This window comes from Perna viridis, chromosome 6 (genome assembly GCF_037379345.1).
Source record: "Perna viridis isolate PV_CMFRI_1.1 ecotype Kerala chromosome 6, ASM3737934v1, whole genome shotgun sequence".
Lineage (NCBI taxonomy): Eukaryota > Metazoa > Mollusca > Bivalvia > Mytilida > Mytilidae > Perna > Perna viridis.
This window is the reverse complement of record NC_142450.1, coordinates 1,007,644-1,030,665: the sequence shown is the minus strand read 5'-3', so window position 1 is coordinate 1,030,665 and position 23,022 is coordinate 1,007,644. Positions and strand designations below refer to the sequence as shown.

At 32.3% G+C, this 23,022-nt stretch overlaps 1 protein-coding gene across 2 annotated transcripts; it reads left to right on the top strand.

Annotated features, from left to right (window-relative positions):
- The first annotated feature begins 3,092 nt into the window (after positions 1-3,092).
- Positions 3,093-14,612, top strand: LOC148613152 (uncharacterized). 2 transcript variants are annotated; one of them, XM_088586098.1, is made up of 4 exons: positions 3,093-3,147; positions 13,326-13,445; positions 13,739-13,840; positions 14,368-14,612. In XM_088586098.1, exons 1-4 carry the CDS (start codon positions 3,109-3,111, stop codon positions 14,500-14,502), a joined length of 396 nt encoding a protein of 131 aa, XP_088442224.1. In that variant the 5' UTR covers positions 3,093-3,108; the 3' UTR covers positions 14,503-14,612. The 2 variants fall into 2 exon arrangements, with proteins under 2 accessions (XP_088442224.1, XP_088442223.1); XM_088586097.1 differs by lacking the exon at positions 3,093-3,147 and adding an exon at positions 11,380-11,520.
- The last annotated feature ends 8,410 nt before the right edge of the window (positions 14,613-23,022 follow it).

The following is a 23,022-nucleotide window of genomic DNA, read 5'->3' as shown; positions in this document are numbered from 1 at the left end:
TTTACCTCTAGAGCATGTAGACCAGTTGACGTATGAACAGTTGTAACTTCCTTAATAGGATGAATTAGTAATTGTAACATGTATCTGCATCCTGAAAAACGATTTGTTCATCATATGGCGAAGGTTTCCTTTCCTCTTTCTTTTACCATATGGGTGAAAATATCTTCCGGTGTTTCTAGAAAAGCAGAGGACGCTTTCCTTTCCGATGCTCCTAGTTCATGCTCTCAGTTTTTAGTGGAGTCCAGGTTTTTATATTTATGTTTGTTTATATGTATGTATCTTATTTCCTCTCAGTCTTTAATCTATGGATTATGTTCTCTTCAAATTTTTAATCACTTGATTCCCCTTAACCAATAGTAACCGACATTTAATGTGAAACATCCTGAATATAAACTTATTTGTGAAGTTCATTTCTTATCAAATTCGATCTATGGTCTCTGTTCTATATTTTCTTCTTTAAGTGATTCTGATAATTCAAACATAGAAATGTGATTTGAAGTTTACTTAGTTTATTCCAATCAGTTTGTTACTATCTGACCTCGTAGGGTCGTATAGTGTGCACCGGTCTTAATAATGTAATTGGTAAATACAAATCAAATACAACAGCAATAACAACTAGTTTTCTTGTATGACTTTAGTTACTTTATATTCTTTGTTGTGTATGTCTGTTTTCCATGTCTGGTCTTTGTCCCTGGATTACATTCTTTTGGTTATTTTATGTTCTTTGTAGCGTATGTCTGTTTTCCATATCTGGTCTTTGTCCCTGGATTACATTCTTTTGGTTATTTTATGTTCTTTGTTGCGTATATCTGTTTTCCATGTCTGGTCCTTGTCCCTGGATTACATTCTTTTGGTTATTTTATGTTCTTTGTTGCGTATGTCTGTTTTCAATGTCTGTTCCTTGTCCCTGGATTACATTCTTTTGGTTATTTTATGTTCTTTGTTGTGTATGTCTGTTTCCCATGTCGGGTCTTTGTCCCTGGATTACATTCTTTTGATTACCGCTTTTGATTGTCCAAAAAGACAGAATAACAGAAAAACAGCCCTGTATGCTGCATTTACTGCAAGTTCGAAATTATAAACCTTTTATAAACTTTCTTCTCGAATTTATATATGTTTTGTTTGAGAGTCTTGAGACCAAATATTACTTAATTTTGTTCTTACTAGACATTCGGTTCCCATGTCAATAGTTACACTACACTTTGTAGCTTAATTTTATCATCAATTGCTTGATTATATAGAACTATGACTTCAATTCGTTTACAGTGAAACATGTGTAAACCAAATTCGAAAAAAATTCGGAAACCTGTCAAAGGTATCCAAGGGAACCCAGATTCTAGAGGAATACACACAAAACATACACAACACTTTGTGAAATATTTCTCCTTGATATCAAATATTCCTACTGATTTGAGACAATTTGTTAAAGCAAATGTAAACACAGTGATACACACTGTGGAAGATTCATTTTTGAAACTTCTTGTAAATAATAAATATATTAGATTTATTTATCTTCATTTATTGAAATAACAATGTTATCTTTCGAATGTTATTTTATTATTAAATGGGAAAGTGAATAATATACTGAAATTCCATATTGAAAAAGAAAAATTGTTCTGAATAAAAAGTGTTGTAGTAATGATTATCATGGCAATTTCCAATGCAAGTTGTTACATCGAGTTTTACCTACAAATATGTTTTTGTAAAAGTTTCATATAAAAGATTCAATTTTGTGTTCTTTTTGTAATCAGAGTATGGAGACTATAGAACATCTGTATTTTGACTGTTTAGTCACCTCAAATGACTTAGATAATTATCAATATTTACGAAAACACTATTCTAATTTTGTTATGAAAAAAGCACATTCTCTTTCGGTGTTCCTGACGCAGATATCAAACTAAATCTTTTGTTATTTATTGGAAAACAGTACATATTCAAATACGAACATCCTTACATTGTTGGTGTAAAGCAAAGAATTTGACATTACTATTGCATTGAACATTTTATTGCCAGGAAAAATAATGTTTAACATAAATATGAGGAGATATGGACCCGTTTAGAAATATTTCAGATATTTGATAACTAAAAATGTGTTTATTAGACTTTAATATACAAGGCAGTTTTTCGTCATTTTGTTTAATTTCATATTGTAAATTCAAATGTATATCATGGAATTATGTCTCTTGAGCATGAGAGAGTGGGACAGAGTGAGGGTAAGTAAGTGTGATAAGCGCAGTTTTTCTAATTCATTCAATATAGTGAGGAATATATACACGTTTACAAAACAACATTACACTCTAGTCAGGTAGTGATGTAGGGGGGGTGGTGTAAAACCCGGACTATTTAAAACGGAATAAAAAATAAGATCAAAAAAGATTCTAGCAGAAATCGAAAGAATGTAATATAGGGACAAAGACCATACTTTGAAAACAGACACACACAACAAAGAATAAAAATAACCAAAATAATACATACAAAGTAACAAAGATAAAATTCAAGCTCTGAGAAAATAATGCGTTGAGAATTATGTTTGCAACGTTTTGTATATTTGTATAGTGTTAGTCCTTTTCGTTTGTCTTAAATTCAGTTTTTTTTTAATAACTTCTTTGTATGCAGCGGGTCATTTAGACGAGGAAATTTTGAGTACGGTTGTCAAGAAGAATTTTTAAACAACAAATTCTAAAAAGGTCAAAGTAAGAATTGATATAAAAAGACGAGATAAGTCCAAAGTTGATATTCTTTTAAGTCTCTTCACCTCTGTTTATATGTATATTGAACATTGGTAAACTAGACACCTGTCTACACTGGACAACTGTCAAAATTGAGCAACTTATGAAGTCCATAAGGAGTTCAGTTTAGACAGCTTTCACTGTATTATCATGAACGGGACTGTTACTTGTACTCTGAATTTCCACGTCCAAATGACCCACTGCATACAAATTGAACTAAATTACCTTCACTCTTACATTGGCACTACGTCAATAGTACAAATCTATATTTGGAAACGTTTTCTAAATTCACAAAAGGACAAACAATGAATTGATATAAAAAGACGAGAGAAGTCCGAAGTTGATATTCATTTCTAAGCATATTGTGTGAACACTTAACATGCTTGGTCTAATTCTTATCTGTGCTGTATTTGGGCAGGTAAGTTCCGTATCTGTTTATAGAAGAAATTATTTCAAAAAACTGAATATAAGACAACTAGACGTTTTCCTTACGAAACGGAATAACAATATACAAATATATTGCAATTCTACCCATAGATACAAATACGAATGCAACGACACTGATATTTAAATGCGAGTTAAGTAATACTTTATAAATCCAAGTACACTAACTCTAATTTACCAACACCTATATAAATACAAGTGCAGCAGTATTATTAAAATCGGTAAATGCTTATCATTTACTGAGGAACAATGGTATTGGAAGATAAGACAATTCGCGTAAGCACTTAAACTTTTCATGAGCAACTCGGTTAGTGCTTCTAGAAAAGCAGAGGACGTTTACCCTACCGATACACCTGGTCCATGCTCCAAGTGTTTAGTGGAGTCCGAGTTACTCATTTGCTTTTGTTGCTTTGTGTGTATGATTTTAGTAACTTTGTGTTCTTTGTTGTGTATGTCTGTTTTCCATGTCTGGTCTTTGTCCCTGGATTGCATTTTGTTATTACCGCTATAACTTTGGTTCCCTTGATAACTCTTAGATGTGTGTCATGGGAAGTTAATTGATTTACTAACTACTTTAATAATACAATTAAACCTTTGTTAACCGAATAAAAGTAGTCCCGTTTATACAGGTTTTGGGTTTATTAAGGTACCAGTGCACATAAAATTCAGACACTGCCAATGGTAATGTGCACGTGATTCATGGTGAATCCAAACAAACGATGTTTCTTCAATCTACATATGTTATATATACACATAAAAACAACCTTTTCTGCATTCAAATCTGCACTTTTTAAAAAGTCAGACATTCATCTCTCACTAAACCAATCATATCAAACCAAATCAAGAACGATAAGTCTTGCAAAGTGCCAATTTCATGTACAATCTATATATCTTTGATCTCAAAAGCGCAACAACCATGACATACATGAATCGCCTTCTGTCTGATTTTTAGAAAGACTGCTACTAAAATTGATATTTACTGACTGTAAAAAGTGTCTTGTTTTTGGTACAAAATCTGTTCACCCTAGGTGGATTTTTTTGACCGATGTAGCAACAACACTATATATGACAAATATGTTGTCGTTCCAGAAGACAAAGCCCAAAACAACATTGTTTTTGTCTGCAAAACGTTTCATATCCAATGTTTATTATCAGAGGTAGACGTTGAAAACAATACCAGTGATAAGACCTATACTGCTACCACACACTCCAAAGAAGAAATTGTGGAAAACCATAAATCTGTGCTATCCTCTTTTGGTCTCCCTACCAAGAACGATGACTGTGATTTACAGTCTATGTACTGGATCCGTAAACTCCACAAGAATCCATACAAACAATGTTACATAGCTGGATCTGCAAAATGTACCACCAAACCTCTTTCCAGACATTTAACTTCTATACTCACAGCTGTCAAAGAGGAATTGCAATCCTACCACAACACTTGTTACTCCCGTAGTGGTATTAATTCAATGTGGATCCTGAAAAATTCGAAATATTTTTTGGAGACAATCAGTTCAAGACTATTATCAGAATATAATAGCATTAAAATCTATGATTTTTCAACCTGTATACTTCTATTCCACATACTCAGTTAAAATCCCGAATTGAAACATTATACATTGTTGTTTTTCATAAAAAAAAAGATGGTACATCTAGTTACAAATAAACAGTTCTTAGTAGAGATTCATCATACTTTGTTAGAAATAATTCCAAATCATCTTCCAAATATACAGAGGAAGATGTTTACAAAATGCTGGAATTTTTTATCGACAACATATTTGCCCAGTGTGGTGGACGTGTCTTTCAACAAACGATGTATCAAATCCCCAAAAATATGTTTAAAGATAATACGTCATCTATATAGCAAAACTGAGATTAAAGGATCTAGCTAAGCAATAGTTTTTCTTTCGGATCAGATCAGCTATAAAGTCAGCCTCATAAGAGTGACGTAACAGATCATCAAGTAGAGGAGCACAATTTGTTCCCATTGGAATGCCCACCGTTGTTTTTGAAAAACGCGTCCACCACACTGGACAAATATGTAGTTGATTAAAAATTTCAGCATTTTGTAAACATCTTCTGTATAAATTTGAAGGAAGATGATTGAAATGAATAGCGGAAGATTTATTATAAGGACATAAGAAACAGTTTCATCGCTCATTTGGAGATATGGTTAATCACCCCTTCCTGGTTTTCTTTAAATAGAATCCTATTTAATTGATGATATATGTTATATGTTTGGAACATTGTACGTCTGTCCATAAAACATTTTGTTCCTACCTACCTATCAAAGTTCTTACATTATGTTAACTTATTATACCCCCTTTCAAATGTAAATTTGAATAACCTTGTCTGCCCACCCGTCTTTTTCTCCGTCCGAATTTTGTTTCAATTATTTCGGTTTCCAATGTAATGGACAGATTGATTTCAAAATAAGTGTGTGGTTTTATATAGATGGAACACATGTTGTAAGTTATTTTGAATGTTGTTCTATTTAAATTTTCTATTCGAGTGGGGTATGTCTTACACAAAAGTGAAACTCTTATCTCCATCTTATCTCCATCCATTTGTTATTTGCTGCTATTTTGTTTCGATTGCCACTGCACCGTGTGTAAGAAGATAACAAATATCCTATACATTCAACTACATCTTCCTAGATTAAATTAAACTTCAGGTTATGTAATTACATTTTAAGTACAGACTGTATATAAATATACGACATGTACTACATGAATGTTTATATAATTGTTGAACTGGTCTATAAGTCATCCAAACGACTTAACTGATAAGGGATAATTGTATGTAATATGGTTCACATACTGATATTCACGAAAGTAGACACTTGTTATTGTGCTTGATGTGATTGAAGTCAAGGATAAGAATATTAAGGAAAAAGAAAAGAACGACCAGTTAAGGGAAATAAACAAATACAACAAAGAACATAAAATACCTGAAATAATATTTATGCACATGGAAATAAAAGTAAATGAGAATCCTGGAATCCCCTATAAACCAGATTCACCGTAACTATGCAGACGTTTTGTACCGCTCTAGACATCTTATAGTTAGGCCTTAGGAATAGGCTAATGTTGCTATAAGATTGAAGTCATCACTACAGAGGTTTTATGGTCGTCATCATAAACTATTGGAGCGTTACGATGTATCCATTTCCACCATGAGAACTGATTTGTACAACGTGTCATAGTTTTCCTTTCCTATTTTGTCTACCCCGGACTTGACTTTTATGAGCAGCTCGGTGTGTGTATCTAGAAAAGGAGAGGCCGTTTACCTACAGGTTCACCTGGTTCATGTTCCTAGTTTTTAGTGGATACCGAGTTGCTGATATACTTTTGGTCATTTGTACGTATTATTTTATTTATTTCATGTTTTTTGTTGTTTGTGTCTGTTTTTTTATGTCTGGTATTTGTTCCTGGATTAAATTCTTTTGATTTCCCTTGTGTAGTCGATCTTTCTTTAAAAAATCAACATAGGTATACAGCTGGTCATGTAGTGGTATAAATGCTTTTTGTCATGACGAAAATGATTTGTTGAAAGTGTTTCTTGAAATTTACGTATAATTATAACAATAGAAACTTTAATTTATATTTTCTGTGATGCAAAAATATAAATTGATTTCGGTTGTAACATTAGTTTAATTTGTATGTCATCCATCCGGTGTGGTTGCAGGTTTTAGCCAACATATTGCTGACTAGTTTCACTTCGTCAATCGTCATTGTATTGTATATAGCTGTAGTGGCATCGATCATGAAAACCAATTTTGACTGAAATGTATAAGAACAAGGTGAATCTGAACGTAATTATGTAGAAATAGGGAAAATACCATGGGTACAAATAATTAATTAATTAATTATGTTAACGATATTTTGAAGATAGAATTTCATCTATAATAATGAGTAGTTGGCATTTTGGACTGCAATCTCTCCTTTTTATAAAAAACAAATAAAATGAAGACCCACAGGGGCCCTTGAGCTAACATTTATGTGTCTCGGTGGAGTTGTTGTCTCAATGACTTATTCACCATTCCAGTTATATAGAAATTTAAAAGAGTTATGTTAAGCTTTTCATTCTTATTGAGGTACATAAAAGAGCAACCGTTTTATTTCTTGAGGAGTGGGGCTAGGACCAAAATTATTGTCTTGTTTTTTGTTTCTTTGTTTTTTTTTTTTGTTTTTTTTTTTGTTTTTTTTTTTTTTTTTCGCTAATAATTTCTTATCTGACTTATCTATTTATTTTCACGCAAGCGTGTCCTGGATTTACCCAATTGTTCATCTTGGATTATTTTTTCCATACATCATCGTCTTGCCTTTTAATTTGAAATTTTATCCTATTCAATCCCTCCATAAGAAGCAAATGGTTGTTCCTTTCATTATATGGCATTCAACATACTGTTTTTTTTTTAATTAAGATAATAAGATAAGATAATAAAATTAATATAAAAGGTGTATTCACATGATGGTCTTAGAGTATTAACTACAATTTGATTTTAGAATTTGCCTATGAGAGACGGAACTATTTGTACTCAAATTATGACTGTTGATGGTGCACTATCTCCATATACAGAATTATACCAGAGTTCCTTTAACATTGGCTGAGCATTTACGTCAAAAGTTTCAACAATAACTACCTAACTGCTGACGTCATTTCAGATATACGCCACATCTGACAGAACAAATCGGAGGCATTTATGTTTCAGAGGATGTACATATTTAGGACGCTGACGCTCCGTCCTTATTATACAGAAAACTAAACAGAGAGCGGCGTGCTTCATTATTTTTCCAATTAAGAATATGATATGAAGGATTTGAATGCTGAAATCATTATTTGTACTAGAATGAAAGTATAAATCAAATTACGTTAACAGGATTTAAACCAACGTTAAAAATCCACCATCAAATATTTCACGGTATTCACTGATATAGAATCCTGGGGAAATAAAGGAAAAGACGTAAAACTTGCAATAATATGGGATTTAATTAGAGGCAGATATGAAAAAAAGGCAAAGTATATAAATAGAAGGAGTCGTTTGATTGCCAATGACACTGTCATCCACTGAATACCAAGCAACAAACAATAAAACTTTCACAGGCCTCCCTACGATCTTCAATGATAGGCAAAACCCACACCACAAAGCAAGCTGTAAAAAGCCAAAACGTGTGAAGCTACATATATTTGACGAAAATCGACCTAATCAATTAAAGTAAAAACGCGAAATAAATAACAAATAACATAAAAAAACAACGACAACCACTGGATTGCTGGTTTCCGGCTAAGGTCAGGCATATAAAGTATGTGGTGGGGTAAAAGAGGTAATCAGAACAAAACCGCACAAGAGGAAACCTATCGGCATCGTATGCCTTAGGAGGGGTAGAAAGGCTTAGTAAATGTAGTTAAGTATTGTACGTTAACCTCTTACCTCTAGAGCATGTAGACCAGTTGACGTATGAACAGCTGTAACTTCCTTTGTAGACATCAAGTAGAGGTAACACTTTTTATGGTACATTGTCAACATCATATGCTACAAGGATGAAACTCAGTCAAAGATACTGTTTAGAAGTTTCTACTTATTAGAACGAAATAGACAAGAATTTGTACATGTTTCTTTACCATAAATAAACAGAAAAAACTCCAGTTCAGGGGAACTACATATTATCAGTTTTATAATTGTTGTTATTTGTTGTTATCATCATTTTGTTGTACATAGTTTATAAAACGAGTTATGCATCAAATAACTAAGCGCCTATGAAGTTTAATATGAACCTTTTATTAAAAAAAATGGGCACGTCATCGTTAATAAAAAAAAGTCAATTTGACAACTTTGTAATCTTGTTCATATGCGGTCAAAACACTCGCCTGTTTGTAGCAAATGTAGCAATGAATACTTTTAAAGTTCTATAGAAAGGAACAATAGTAGCAGTACTATGGATTAGGACATTAATAGGATGAATTAGTAATTGTAACATGTGTCTGCATCCTGAAAAACGATTTGTTCATCATATGTCGTAGGTTTCCTTTCCTCTTTCCTTTACCACATGGGTGAGAATATCTTCCGGTGTTTCTAGAAAAGCAGAGGACGCTTTCCTTTCCGATGCTCCTAGTTCATGCTCTCAGTTTTTAGTGGAGTCCAGGTTTTTATATTTATGTTTGTTAACATGTATGTATCTTATTTCCTCTCAGTCTTTAATCTATGGATTATGTTCTCTTCAAATTTTTTAATCACTTAATTCCCCTTAACCAATAGTAACCGACATTTAATGTGAAACATCCTGAATATAAACTTATTTGTGAAGTTCATTTCTTATCAAATTCGATCTATGGTCTCTGTTCTATATTTTCTTCTTTAAGTGATTCTGATAATTCAAACATAGAAATGTGATTTGAAGTTTACTTAGTTTATTCCAATCAGTTTATTACTATCTGACCTCGTAGGGTCGTATAGTGTGCACCGGTCTTAATAATGTAATTGGTAAATACAAATCAAATACAACAGCAATAACAACTAGTTTTCTTGTATGACTTTAGTTACTATATATTCTTTGTTGTGTATGTCTGTTTTCCATGTCGGGTCTTTGTCCCTGGATAGCATTCTTTTGATTACCGCTTTTGATTGTCCAAAAAGACAGAATAACAGAAAAACAGACTGTGCAAGATTCATTTTTGAAACTTCTTGTAAATAATAAATATATTAGATTTATTTATCTTCATTTATTGAAATAACAATGTCATCTTTCGAATGTTATTTTATTATTAAATGGGAAAGTGAATAATATACTGAAATTCCATATTGAAAAACAAAATGTTCTTAATAAAAAGTGTTGTAGTAATGATTATCATGGCAATTTCCAATGCAAGTTGTTACATCGAGTTTTACCTACAAATATGTTTTTGTACAAGATTCATATAAAAGATTCAATTTTGTGTTCTTTTTGTAATCAGAGTATGGAGACTATAGAACATCTGTATTTTGACTGTTTAGTCACCTCAAATGACTTAGATAATTATCAATATTTACGAAAACACTATTCTAATTTTGTTATGAAAAAAGCACATTCTCTTTCGGTGTTCCTGACGCAGATATCAAACTAAATCTTTTGTTATTTATTGGAAAACAGTACATATTCAAATACGAACATCCTTACATTGTTGGTGTAAAGCAAAGAATTTGACATTACTATTGCATTGAACATTTTATTGCCAGGAAAAATAATGTTTAACATAAATATGAGGAGATATGGACCCGTTTAGAAATATTTCAGATATTTGATAACTAAAAATGTGTTTATTAGACTTTAATATACAAGGCAGTTTTTCGTCATTTTGTTTAATTTCAAATTGTAAATTCAAATGTATATCATGGAATTATGTCTCTTGAGCATGAGAGAGTGGGACAGAGTGAGGGTAAGTAAGTGTGATAAGCGCAGTTTTTCTAATTCATTCAATATAGTGAGGAATATATACACGTTTACAAAACACCATTACACTCTAGTCAGGTAGTGATGTAGGGGGTGGTGTAAAACCCGGACTATTTAAAACGGAATAAAAAATAAGATCAAAAAAGATTCTAGCAGAAATCGAAAGAATGTAATATAGAGACAAAGACCAGACTTTGAAAACAGACATACACAACAAAGAATAAAAATAACCAAAATAATACATACAAAGTAACAAAGATAAAATTCAAGCTCTGAGAAAATAATGCGTTGAGAATTATGTTTGCAACGTTTTGTATATTTGTATAGTGTTATTCCTTTTCGTTTGTCTTAAATTCAGTTTTTTTTAATAACTTCTTTGTATGCAGCGGATCATTTAGACGAGGAAATTTTGAGTACGGTTGTCAAGAAGAATTTTTAAACAACAAATTCTAAAAAGGTCAAAGTAAGAATTGATATAAAAAGACGAGATAAGTCCAAAGTTGATATTCTTTTAAGTCTCTTCACCTCTGTTTATATGTATATTGAACATTGGTAAACAAGACACCTGTCTAAACTGGACAACTGTCAAAATTGAACAACTTATAAAGTCCATAAGGAGTTCAGTTTAGATAGTTTTCACTGTATTATCATGACCGGGATTGTTACTTGTACTCTGAATTCCCACGTCCAAATGACCCACTGCATACAAATTGAACTAAATTACCTTCACTCTTACATTGGCACTACGTCAATAGTACAAATCTATATTCGGAAACGTTTTCTAAATTCACAAAAGGTCAAACAATGAATTGATATAAAAAGACGAGAGAAGTCCGAAGTTGATATTCATTTCTAAGCACATTGTGTGAACACTTAACATGCTTGGTCTACTTCTTATCTGTGCTGTATTTGGGCAGGTAAGTTCCGTATCTGTTTATAGAAGAAATTATTTCAAAAAACTGAATATAAGACAACTAGACGTTTTCCTTACGAAACGGAATAACAATATACAAATACATTGCAATTCTACCCATAGATACAAATACGAATGCAGCGACACTGATATTTAAATGCGAGTTAAGTAATACTTTATAAATCCAAGTACACTAACTCTAATTTACCAACACCTATATAAATACAAGTGCAGCAGTATTATTAAAATCGGTAAATGCTTATCATTTACTGAGGAACAATGGTATTGGAAGATAGGACAAATCACGTAAGCACTTAAACTTTTCACGAGCAACTCGGTGGGTGCTTCTAGAAAAGCAGAGGACGTTTACCCTACCGATACACCTGGTCCATGCTCCAAGTGTTTAGTGGAGTCCGAGTTACTCATTTGCTTTTGTTGCTTTGTGTGTATGATTTTAGTAACTTTGTGTTCTTTGTTGTGTATGTCTGTTTTCCATGTCTGGTCTTTGTCCCTGGATTGCATTTTGTTATTACCGCTATAACTTTGGTTCCCTTGATTACTCTTAGATGTGTGTCATGGGAAGTTAATTGATTTACTAACTACTTTAATAATACAATAAAACCTTTGTTAACCGAGCGCCTCTTTAGACAATAAAAGTAGTCCAGTTTATACAGGTTTTGGGTTTATTAAGGTACCAGTCCACATAAAATTCAGACACTGCCAATGGTAATGTGCACGTGATTCATGGTGAAGCCAAACAAACGATGCTTCTTCAATCTACATATGTTATATATACACATAAAAACAACCTTTTCTGCATTCAAATCTGCACTTTTTAAAAAGTCAGACATTCATCTCTCACTAAACCAATCATATCAAACCAAATCAAGAACGATAAGTCTTGCAAAGTGCCAATTTCATGTACAATCTATATATCTTTTATCTCAAAAGCGTAACAACCAAATGAAAAAAACTACGACTGGTTTTGTGGTCATTAACTGTTTCTGAACAAGAAATAAAACTGAATTTGGTGGGTTTTTGACATACATGAATCGCCTTCTGTCTGATTTTTAGAAAGACTGCTACTTAAATTGATATTTACTGACTGTAAAAAGTGTCTTGTTTTCGACAGATGTAAGGATTTTTCAGGGTTTTCGCTGTACGTTAGCTATACAATGACATAAACTGTCAGTTGCCAATTGTATTCATGATCGACGTTGATTGATGTATGAATTGCATTTGACTACAAAAGCACCAGTCATATTATTGCAGATTTCGATATGTTGCACATCTGTCTCAAGGATAACCTCTCATTAGCAGCAAACAAAAGAATATCTGAATTTAAGAAAAAAATGTATACAAGAAGTGCTTCAAACCAAAGTATCAAAATAAGCAACCTTATCAATCACCAAGAGATCCCACCACATGCAATACAAAGCATAAAGATTGGTGTTTTATTAATTTTAAAAATTGAAATTTTCGTTAAAATATAATATCTATCTTAGTTTGTATATGAAAAAGATAATAATGATAAAACAGGCTGACTACTTTGTTGATGAATATCTTTGAAAGTTGGGTAAGAGCTTGTATGACAGTGAAACCCACCTGATCATAACCCTGAATAATCCGGAAATCTGTCTAAACCAGACGCATTTTAAAATTCCAAGATATAAATTCCGATGTATTTTGAACCTTGGTAAGTCAATATGACTAAGATGATTTCGCCGCGAAAATATTCTATTGTATTTGATTTTTATCTTATACATACGATATACATTTAGGATGTGAATACTTTACGTTTAATTACAGTCTTTAGCTGCAACAACTATGGCACCATCTACACATGCGCATCGCACACACCATGGCCACCACACACGTCCCACTCATGAGCCAGTAGAATTCGAATCTTTCAAATACGACCCGCATACGGTAAGTGAAAAGAAAAAAATATTTTGTAGTTAAATTCATGTAGTTTTATGTTAATAACTTGTGCAAGTAGAAGTATGTATCAGTTGTACATATATTTTAAGAGATATCATTGGCAAACATTTTTAACTTGAACATCAGCTCGTACGATTGGATGCTTTTTTATAGCTAAACCAAATTCCTATTTTAGCCCTAATGGTATATGTATAAAGACAAGAAATGTTTGTATTTATAGTTTTATGATACTTTAATGCTACACGTTCCTTGTCAAATGCTTCTTTATCGACATATTGCAGCACATAATGGGAGTATTTAATCACAAAAAATGCTACCTCTATACAATGACATCTCAGGAATCAACAGACGTTCATACTGCCATGGGTCTTCATGCTTTGGAGGTAAATTAAAGCTCTTTATCAACGTGAAATGTAATTGGCGGATCTACCGTGTTAGATGGGTCTCTGTCTGTACCCCTGCATTTCACGATGAAAATTGACTCACTTGCACACACGGAAATATCAAGGCAAAGAAAGCAAAATTGTGTTGTTTTCGACTCATTTTTGTACAATTTTAATTTGAATTTATCTCAAGATAAAGTAGTTTTTACTTTATTTACTGCGTATATTATTGGTCACCAATGATAATACAAATGTCTCAGTCACGAATGTGTGACTATGAAGGTTGTATAGGAAACGCGCAATTTTGAGTTAGGCATCTTCAGGAATTCAACCTCTGTTGTCGTTAACAACTATGCACCGTCGCAGGGTATTCGTGAAAGACGTATTGCCCGATACTCCATGAAAAATAGTAATTCTAAATTGGTCAATTTTAAACTTATGCAATGTATCAGATGTATTTAATTTTGATATACGCAGATGAATATGAAGATAGGTTGTTTTATGTCCACTTTCTTATTTGATTTTAGGCAAAACTCGTTACAATGATCGATGACACAACAGCAACATACAGCACGATGACACATGATGAAGTTATGGCTGTAAGTAAAGTCCTTGCTAGAGCATGTAATCATGACGGATGGACAGCTTATAAACTCAATTAAACATAACTGGAAATCATCTGCCTTGAATATATCATTAAGGCATGTATTCCTGCCGGCTGAATAACTGACATTTTCAGTAAAACTTTTGAAATAAACGTCGTTGAATTCGCTCTCAATTGCAGATTTATGCCAAACAAAACTTTTTTTTAAATTTACAATTTAGATAAACCTTAAATGGGATGGCTACAATTTTATATTTAATAGAAAAACCTGCTAAACACCGAAAAAGGAAAATGTACGTGAACGTGTAACCGAAAGTCATTTCAAACATTGTCGGAGAGAAGAGGTTTCAATGGATCTAAGTATAGCATGTTGATTATATTTTATGCTAACTTCGAAGGCTTTTTTGTTTGGTTAATTTTGAATGTGACACTAGAGAGGAAAAGAGTAGAACATCTGTACTAATATCGTCTTCTTTGGCGCTTTAAGCAATACACTAAATAAGAGTATTAACAAAACTATCGGCAAATACTACCATGCATAAGCAATTCGAATCAATCTAAATCTGACAAAATAGATATTACACCACCGAAGAAGCTGGTTCCGCGATGGTCCTGACTTGGTACAGACATTTCAAACGAAACGGTTGGTTAAATCTAAGTTTTACAACACGCTAACCCCACCCACCCTTTCCATTACGGTGTAAATATACCTGTTTTGATTGAGTGGTGTTTGCTTGTTATAGTGTCATAATCGGAAAAATAGTTGTCGCTTCAGCAAAAAGAATAATTTCCAAAAAATAAAACATTACTCATTATTTCAGAAGAAACTGAGTATTTTTCAACCAAGTACTGATATGTAAAAATTTGGCCAGAGTTTTTTATTAGACGCATTTCCTCAAATTCCTAATCCAGGAGTCCCTTGCACAGATATTACAGGCGTTCAAGGAAACAAGTCTAGTTGGTACTTGCTCTAGTGTAGCGAATCAGTTGTGTAATTAAAGAACAATATGCAGGAGATGAAAATATATTGCTGCATGGGTATAAGCACAATTAATTATTTTAAAATTTATGTCGTCACTTTTATAATAAATCTTAGTACTAAGATGAACATTTGTTAATGGACAATACATCATCAATATATATGTATGTGAAATTAATGATTTGATAGTATACAAGTTTTAAATAAAGATCAATTTATTTTCGGATTGTAATTGGCTTTTTATTCGGTGTAGTTCTAAGATTGATCATATTATCGACTACAAAAAAGCGAATACAAGGGGGAAATAAGTAGCCCGAGCCTCATAAAAATCATGTTATTTTTTAATGTGAAAAACATTCTATGTTTTTTTAACATTGTAGTATTAAGGTAATATATATTTCAATATATTTTGCAATGCATTTGAGACCCCGGTTTTGGAGGCTTTTTTATAAATTTACTTTAATTTAATTACTTCAATTATCCTACACAAAATAATTGGATAATTGATCGGTTAAAAAACATGCCCGCCGTTACTAAAATTAGAACACAGTGGTCAGGCAGTAGATTTTTGCATATATATCCAAAACCGTTAGGATGAACCAAATTCTAACATAGAGTGAAAGTATTTAGCATGATGAGATCTATCATTTGTTAAAATTTGGTACAAAATCTGTTCACCCTAGGTGGATTTTTTTGACCGATGTAGCAATAACACTATATATGACAAATATGTTGTCGTTCCAGAAGACAAAGCCCAAAACAACATTGTTTTTGTCTGCAAAACGTTTCATATCCAATGTTTATTATCAGAGGTAGACGTTGAAAACAATACCAGTGATAAGACCTATACTGCTACCACACACTCCAAAGAAGAAATTGTGGAAAACCATAAATCTGTGCTATCCTCTTTTGGTCTCCCTACCAAGAACGATGACTGTGATTTACAGTCTATGTACTGGATCCGTAAACTCCACAAGAATCCATACAAACAATGTTACATAGCTGGATCTGCAAAATGTACCACCAAACCTCTTTCCAGACATTTAACTTCTATACTCACAGCTGTCAAAGAGGAATTGCAATCCTACCACAACACTTGTTACTCCCGTAGTGGTATTAATTCAATGTGGATCCTGAAAAATTCGAAATATTTTTTGGAGACAATCAGTTCAAGACTATTATCAGAATATAATAGCATTAAAATCTATGATTTTTCAACCTGTATACTTCTATTCCACATACTCAGTTAAAATCCCGAATTGAAACATTATACATTGTTGTTTTTCATAAAAAAAAGATGGTACATCTAGTTACAAATAAACAGTTCTTAGTAGAGATTCATCATACTTTGTTAGAAATAATTCCAAATCATCTTCCAAATATACAGAGGGAGATGTTTACAAAATGCTGGAATTTTTTATCGACAACATATTTGTCCAGTGTGGTGGACGTGTCTTTCAACAAACGATGTATCAAATCCCCAAAAATATGTTTAAAGATAATACGTCATCTATATAGCAAAACTGAGATTAAAGGATCTAGCTAAGCAATAGTGTTTCTTTCGGATCAGATCAGCTATAAAGTCAGCCTCATAAGAGTGACGTAACAGATCATCAAGTAGAGGAGCACAATTTGTTCCCATTGGAATGCCCACCGTTGTTTTTGAAAAACGCGTCCACCACACTGGACAAATATGTAGTTGATTAAAAATTTCAGCATTTTGTAAACATCTTCTGTATAAATTTGAAGGAAGATGATTGAAATGAATAGCGGAAGATTTATTATAAGGACATAAGAAACAGTTTCATCGCTCATTTGGAGATATGGTTAATCACCCCTTCCTGGTTTTCTTTAAATAGAATCCTATTTAATTGATGATATATGTTATATGTTTGGAACATTGTACGTCTGTCCATAAAACATTTTGTTCCTACCTACCTATCAAAGTTCTTACATTATGTTAACTTATTATACCCCCTTTCAAATGTAAATTTGAATAACCTTGTCTGCCCACCCGTCTTTTTCTCCGTCCGAATTTTGTTTCAATTATTTCGGTTTCCAATGTAATGGACAGATTGATTTCAAAATAAGTGTGTGGTTTTATATAGATGGAACACATGTTGTAAGTTATTTTGAATGTTGTTCTATTTAAATTTTCTATTCGAGTGGGGTATGTCTTACACAAAAGTGAAACTCTTATCTCCATCTTATCTCCATCCATTTGTTATTTGCTGCTATTTTGTTTCGATTGCCACTGCACCGTGTGTAAGAAGATAACAAATATCCTATACATTCAACTACATCTTCCTAGATTAAATTAAACTTCAGGTTATGTAATTACATTTTAAGTACAGACTGTATATAAATATACGACATGTACTACATGAATGTTTATATAATTGTTGAACTGGTCTATAAGTCATCCAAACGACTTAACTGATAAGGGATAATTGTATGTAATATGGTTCACATACTGATATTCACGAAAGTAGACACTTGTTATTGTGCTTGATGTGATTGAAGTCAAGGATAAGAATATTAAGGAAAAAGAAAAGAACGACCAGTTAAGGGAAATAAACAAATACAACAAAGAACATAAAATACCTGAAATAATATTTATGCACATGGAAATAAAAGTAAATGAGAATCCTGGAATCCCCTATAAACCAGATTCACCGTAACTATGCAGACGTTTTGTACCGCTCTAGACATCTTATAGTTAGGCCTTAGGAATAGGCTAATGTTGCTATAAGATTGAAGTCATCACTACAGAGATTTTATGGTCGTCATCATAAACTATTGGAGCGTTACGGTGTATCCATTTCCACCATGAGAACTGATTTGTACAACGTGTCATAGTTTTCCTTTCCTATTTTGTCTACCCCGGACTTGACTTTTATGAGCAGCTCGGTGTGTGTATCTAGAAAAGGAGAGGCCGTTTACCTACAGGTTCACCTGGTTCATGTTCCTAGTTTTTAGTGGATACCGAGTTGCTGATATACTTTTGGTCATTTGTACGTATTATTTTATTTATTTCATGTTTTTTGTTGTTTGTGTCTGTTTTTTTATGTCTGGTATTTGTTCCTGGATTAAATTCTTTTGATTTCCCTTGTGTAGTCGATCTTTCTTTAAAAAATCAACATAGGTATACAGCTGGTCATGTAGTGGTATAAATGCTTTTTGTCATGACGAAAATGATTTGTTGAAAGTGTTTCTTGAAATTTACGTATAATTATAACAATAGAAACTTTAATTTATATTTTCTGTGATGCAAAAATATAAATTGATTTCGGTTGTAACATTAGTTTAATTTGTATGTCATCCATCCGGTGTGGTTGCAGGTTTTAGCCAACATATTGCTGACTAGTTTCACTTCGTCAATCGTCATTGTATTGTATATAGCTGTAGTGGCATCGATCATGAAAACCAATTTTGACTGAAATGTATAAGAACAAGGTGAATCTGAACGTAATTATGTAGAAATAGGGAAAATACCATGGGTACAAATAATTAATTAATTAATTATGTTAACGATATTTTGAATATAGAATTTCATCTATAATAATGAGTAGTTGGCATTTTGGACTGCAATCTCTCCTTTTTATAAAAAAACAAATAAAATGAAGACCCACAGGGGCCCTTGAGCTAACATTTATGTGTCTCGGTGGAGTTGTTGTCTCAATGACTTATTCACCATTCCAGTTATATAGAAATTTAAAAGAGTTATGTTAAGCTTTTCATTCTTATTGAGGTACATAAAAGAGCAACCGTTTTATTTCTTGAGGAGTGGGGCTAGGACCAAAATTATTGTCTTGTTTTTTGTTTCTTTGTTTTTTTTTTTGTTTTTTTTTTTTTTGTTTTTTTTGTTTTTTTTTTCGCTAATAATTTCTTATCTGACTTATCTATTTATTTTCACGCAAGCGTGTCCTGGATTTACCCAATTGTTCATCTTGGATTATTTTTTCCATACATCATCGTCTTGCCTTTTAATTTGAAATTTTATCCTATTCAATCCCTCCATAAGAAGCAAATGGTTGTTCCTTTCATTATATGGCATTCAACATACTGTTTTTTTTTTAATTAAGATAATAAGATAAGATAATAAAATTAATATAAAAGGTGTATTCACATGATGGTCTTAGAGTATTAACTACAATTTGATTTTAGAATTTGCCTATGAGAGACGGAACTATTTGTACTCAAATTATGACTGTTGATGGTGCACTATCTCCATATACAGAATTATACCAGAGTTCCTTTAACATTGGCTGAGCATTTACGTCAAAAGTTTCAACAATAACTACCTAACTGCTGACGTCATTTCAGATATACGCCACATCTGACAGAACAAATCGGAGGCATTTATGTTTCAGAGGATGTACATATTTAGGACGCTGACGCTCCGTCCTTATTATACAGAAAACTAAACAGAGAGCGGCGTGCTTCATTATTTTTCCAATTAAGAATATGATATGAGGGATTTGAATGCTGAAATCATTATTTGTACTAGAATGAAAGTATAAATCAAATTACGTTAACAGGATTTAAACCAACGTTAAAAATCCACCATCAAATATTTCACGGTATTCACTGATATAGAATCCTGGGGAAATAAAGGAAAAGACGTAAAACTTGCAATAATATGGGATTTAATTAGAGGCAGATATGAAAAAAAGGCAAAGTATATAAATAGAAGGAGTCGTTTGATTGCCAATGACACTGTCATCCACTGAATACCAAGCAACAAACAATAAAACTTTCACAGGCCTCCCTACGATCTTCAATGATAGGCAAAACCCACACCACAAAGCAAGCTGTAAAAAGCCAAAACGTGTGAAGCTACATATATTTGACGAAAATCGACCTAATCAATTAAAGTAAAAACGCGAAATAAATAACAAATAACATAAAAAAACAACGACAACCACTGGATTGCTGGTTTCCGGCTAAGGTCAGGCATATAAAGTATGTGGTGGGGTAAAAGAGGTAATCAGAACAAAACCGCACAAGAGGAAACCTATCGGCATCGTATGCCTTAGGAGGGGTAGAAAGGCTTAGTAAATGTAGTTAAGTATTGTACGTTAACCTCTTACCTCTAGAGCATGTAGACCAGTTGACGTATGAACAGCTGTAACTTCCTTTGTAGACATCAAGTAGAGGTAACACTTTTTATGGTACATTGTCAACATCATATGCTACAAGGATGAAACTCAGTCAAAGATACTGTTTAGAAGTTTCTACTTATTAGAACGAAATAGACAAGAATTTGTACATGTTTCTTTACCATAAATAAACAGAAAAAACTCCAGTTCAGGGGAACTACATATTATCAGTTTTATAATTGTTGTTATTTGTTGTTATCATCATTTTGTTGTACATAGTTTATAAAACGAGTTATGCATCAAATAACTAAGCGCCTATGAAGTTTAATATGAACCTTTTATTTAAAAAAATGGGCACGTCATCGTTAATAAAAAAAAGTCAATTTGACAACTTTGTAATCTTGTTCATATGCGGTCAAAACACTCGCCTGTTTGTAGCAAATGTAGCAATGAATACTTTTAAAGTTCTATAGAAAGGAACAATAGTAGCAGTACTATGGATTAGGACATTAATAGGATGAATTAGTAATTGTAACATGTGTCTACATCCTGAAAAACGATTTGTTCATCATATGTCGTAGGTTTCCTTTCCTCTTTCCTTTACCACATGGGTGAGAATATCTTCCGGTGTTTCTAGAAAAGCAGAGGACGCTTTCCTTTCCGATGCTCCTAGTTCATGCTCTCAGTTTTTAGTGGAGTCCAGGTTTTTATATTTATGTTTGTTAACATGTATGTATCTTATTTCCTCTCAGTCTTTAATCTATGGATTATGTTCTCTTCAAATTTTTTAATCACTTAATTCCCCTTAACCAATAGTAACCGACATTTAATGTGAAACATCCTGAATATAAACTTATTTGTGAAGTTCATTTCTTATCAAATTCGATCTATGGTCTCTGTTCTATATTTTCTTCTTTAAGTGATTCTGATAATTCAAACATAGAAATGTGATTTGAAGTTTACTTAGTTTATTCCAATCAGTTTATTACTATCTGACCTCGTAGGGTCGTATAGTGTGCGCCGGTCTTTATAAACAAGAATGTAATTGCCAAATACAAATCAAATACAAGAGCGATAACAACTAGTTTTCTTGTATGACTTTAGTTACTATATATTCTTTGTTGTGTATGTCTGTTTTCCATGTCGGGTCTTTGTCCCTGGATAGCATTCTTTTGATTACCGCTTTTGATTGTCCAAAAAGACAGAATAACAGAAAAACAGACTGTGCAAGATTCATTTTTGAAACTTCTTGTAAATAATAAATATATTAGATTTATTTATCTTCATTTATTGAAATAACAATGTCATCTTTCGAATGTTATTTTATTATTAAATGGGAAAGTGAATAATATACTGAAATTCCATATTGAAAAACAAAATGTTCTTAATAAAAAGTGTTGTAGTAATGATTATCATGGCAATTTCCAATGCAAGTTGTTACATCGAGTTTTACCTACAAATATGTTTTTGTACAAGATTCATATAAAAGATTCAATTTTGTGTTCTTTTTGTAATCAGAGTATGGAGACTATAGAACATCTGTATTTTGACTGTTTAGTCACCTCAAATGACTTAGATAATTATCAATATTTACGAAAACACTATTCTAATTTTGTTATGAAAAAAGCACATTCTCTTTCGGTGTTCCTGACGCAGATATCAAACTAAATCTTTTGTTATTTATTGGAAAACAGTACATATTCAAATACGAACATCCTTACATTGTTGGTGTAAAGCAAAGAATTTGACATTACTATTGCATTGAACATTTTATTGCCAGGAAAAGTAATGTTTAACATAAATATGAGGAGATATGGACCCGTTTAGAAATATTTCAGATATTTGATAACTAAAAATGTGTTTATTAGACTTTAATATACAAGGCAGTTTTTCGTCATTTTGTTTAATTTCAAATTGTAAATTCAAATGTATATCATGGAATTATGTCTCTTGAGCATGAGAGAGTGGGACAGAGTGAGGGTAAGTAAGTGTGATAAGCGCAGTTTTTCTAATTCATTCAATATAGTGAGGAATATATACACGTTTACAAAACACCATTACACTCTAGTCAGGTAGTGATGTAGGGGGTGGTGTAAAACCCGGACTATTTAAAACGGAATAAAAAATAAGATCAAAAAAGATTCTAGCAGAAATCGAAAGAATGTAATATAGAGACAAAGACCAGACTTTGAAAACAGACATACACAACAAAGAATAAAAATAACCAAAATAATACATACAAAGTAACAAAGATAAAATTCAAGCTCTGAGAAAATAATGCGTTGAGAATTATGTTTGCAACGTTTTGTATATTTGTATAGTGTTATTCCTTTTCGTTTGTCTTAAATTCAGTTTTTTTTAATAACTTCTTTGTATGCAGCGGATCATTTAGACGAGGAAATTTTGAGTACGGTTGTCAAGAAGAATTTTTAAACAACAAATTCTAAAAAGGTCAAAGTAAGAATTGATATAAAAAGACGAGATAAGTCCAAAGTTG

Excerpts from the sequence above, each read along its gene's own strand:
- LOC148613152 (XM_088586098.1), top strand. The coding sequence starts at position 3,109 with ATGCTTGGTCTAATTCTTATCTGTGCTGTATTTGGGCAG. Across the intron at positions 3,148-13,325 it reads TCTGTGCTGTATTTGGGCAG|TCTTTAGCTGCAACAACTAT; the intron begins GTAAGTTCCGTA and ends GTTTAATTACAG. Across the intron at positions 13,446-13,738 it reads TCAAATACGACCCGCATACG|CACATAATGGGAGTATTTAA; the intron begins GTAAGTGAAAAG and ends GACATATTGCAG.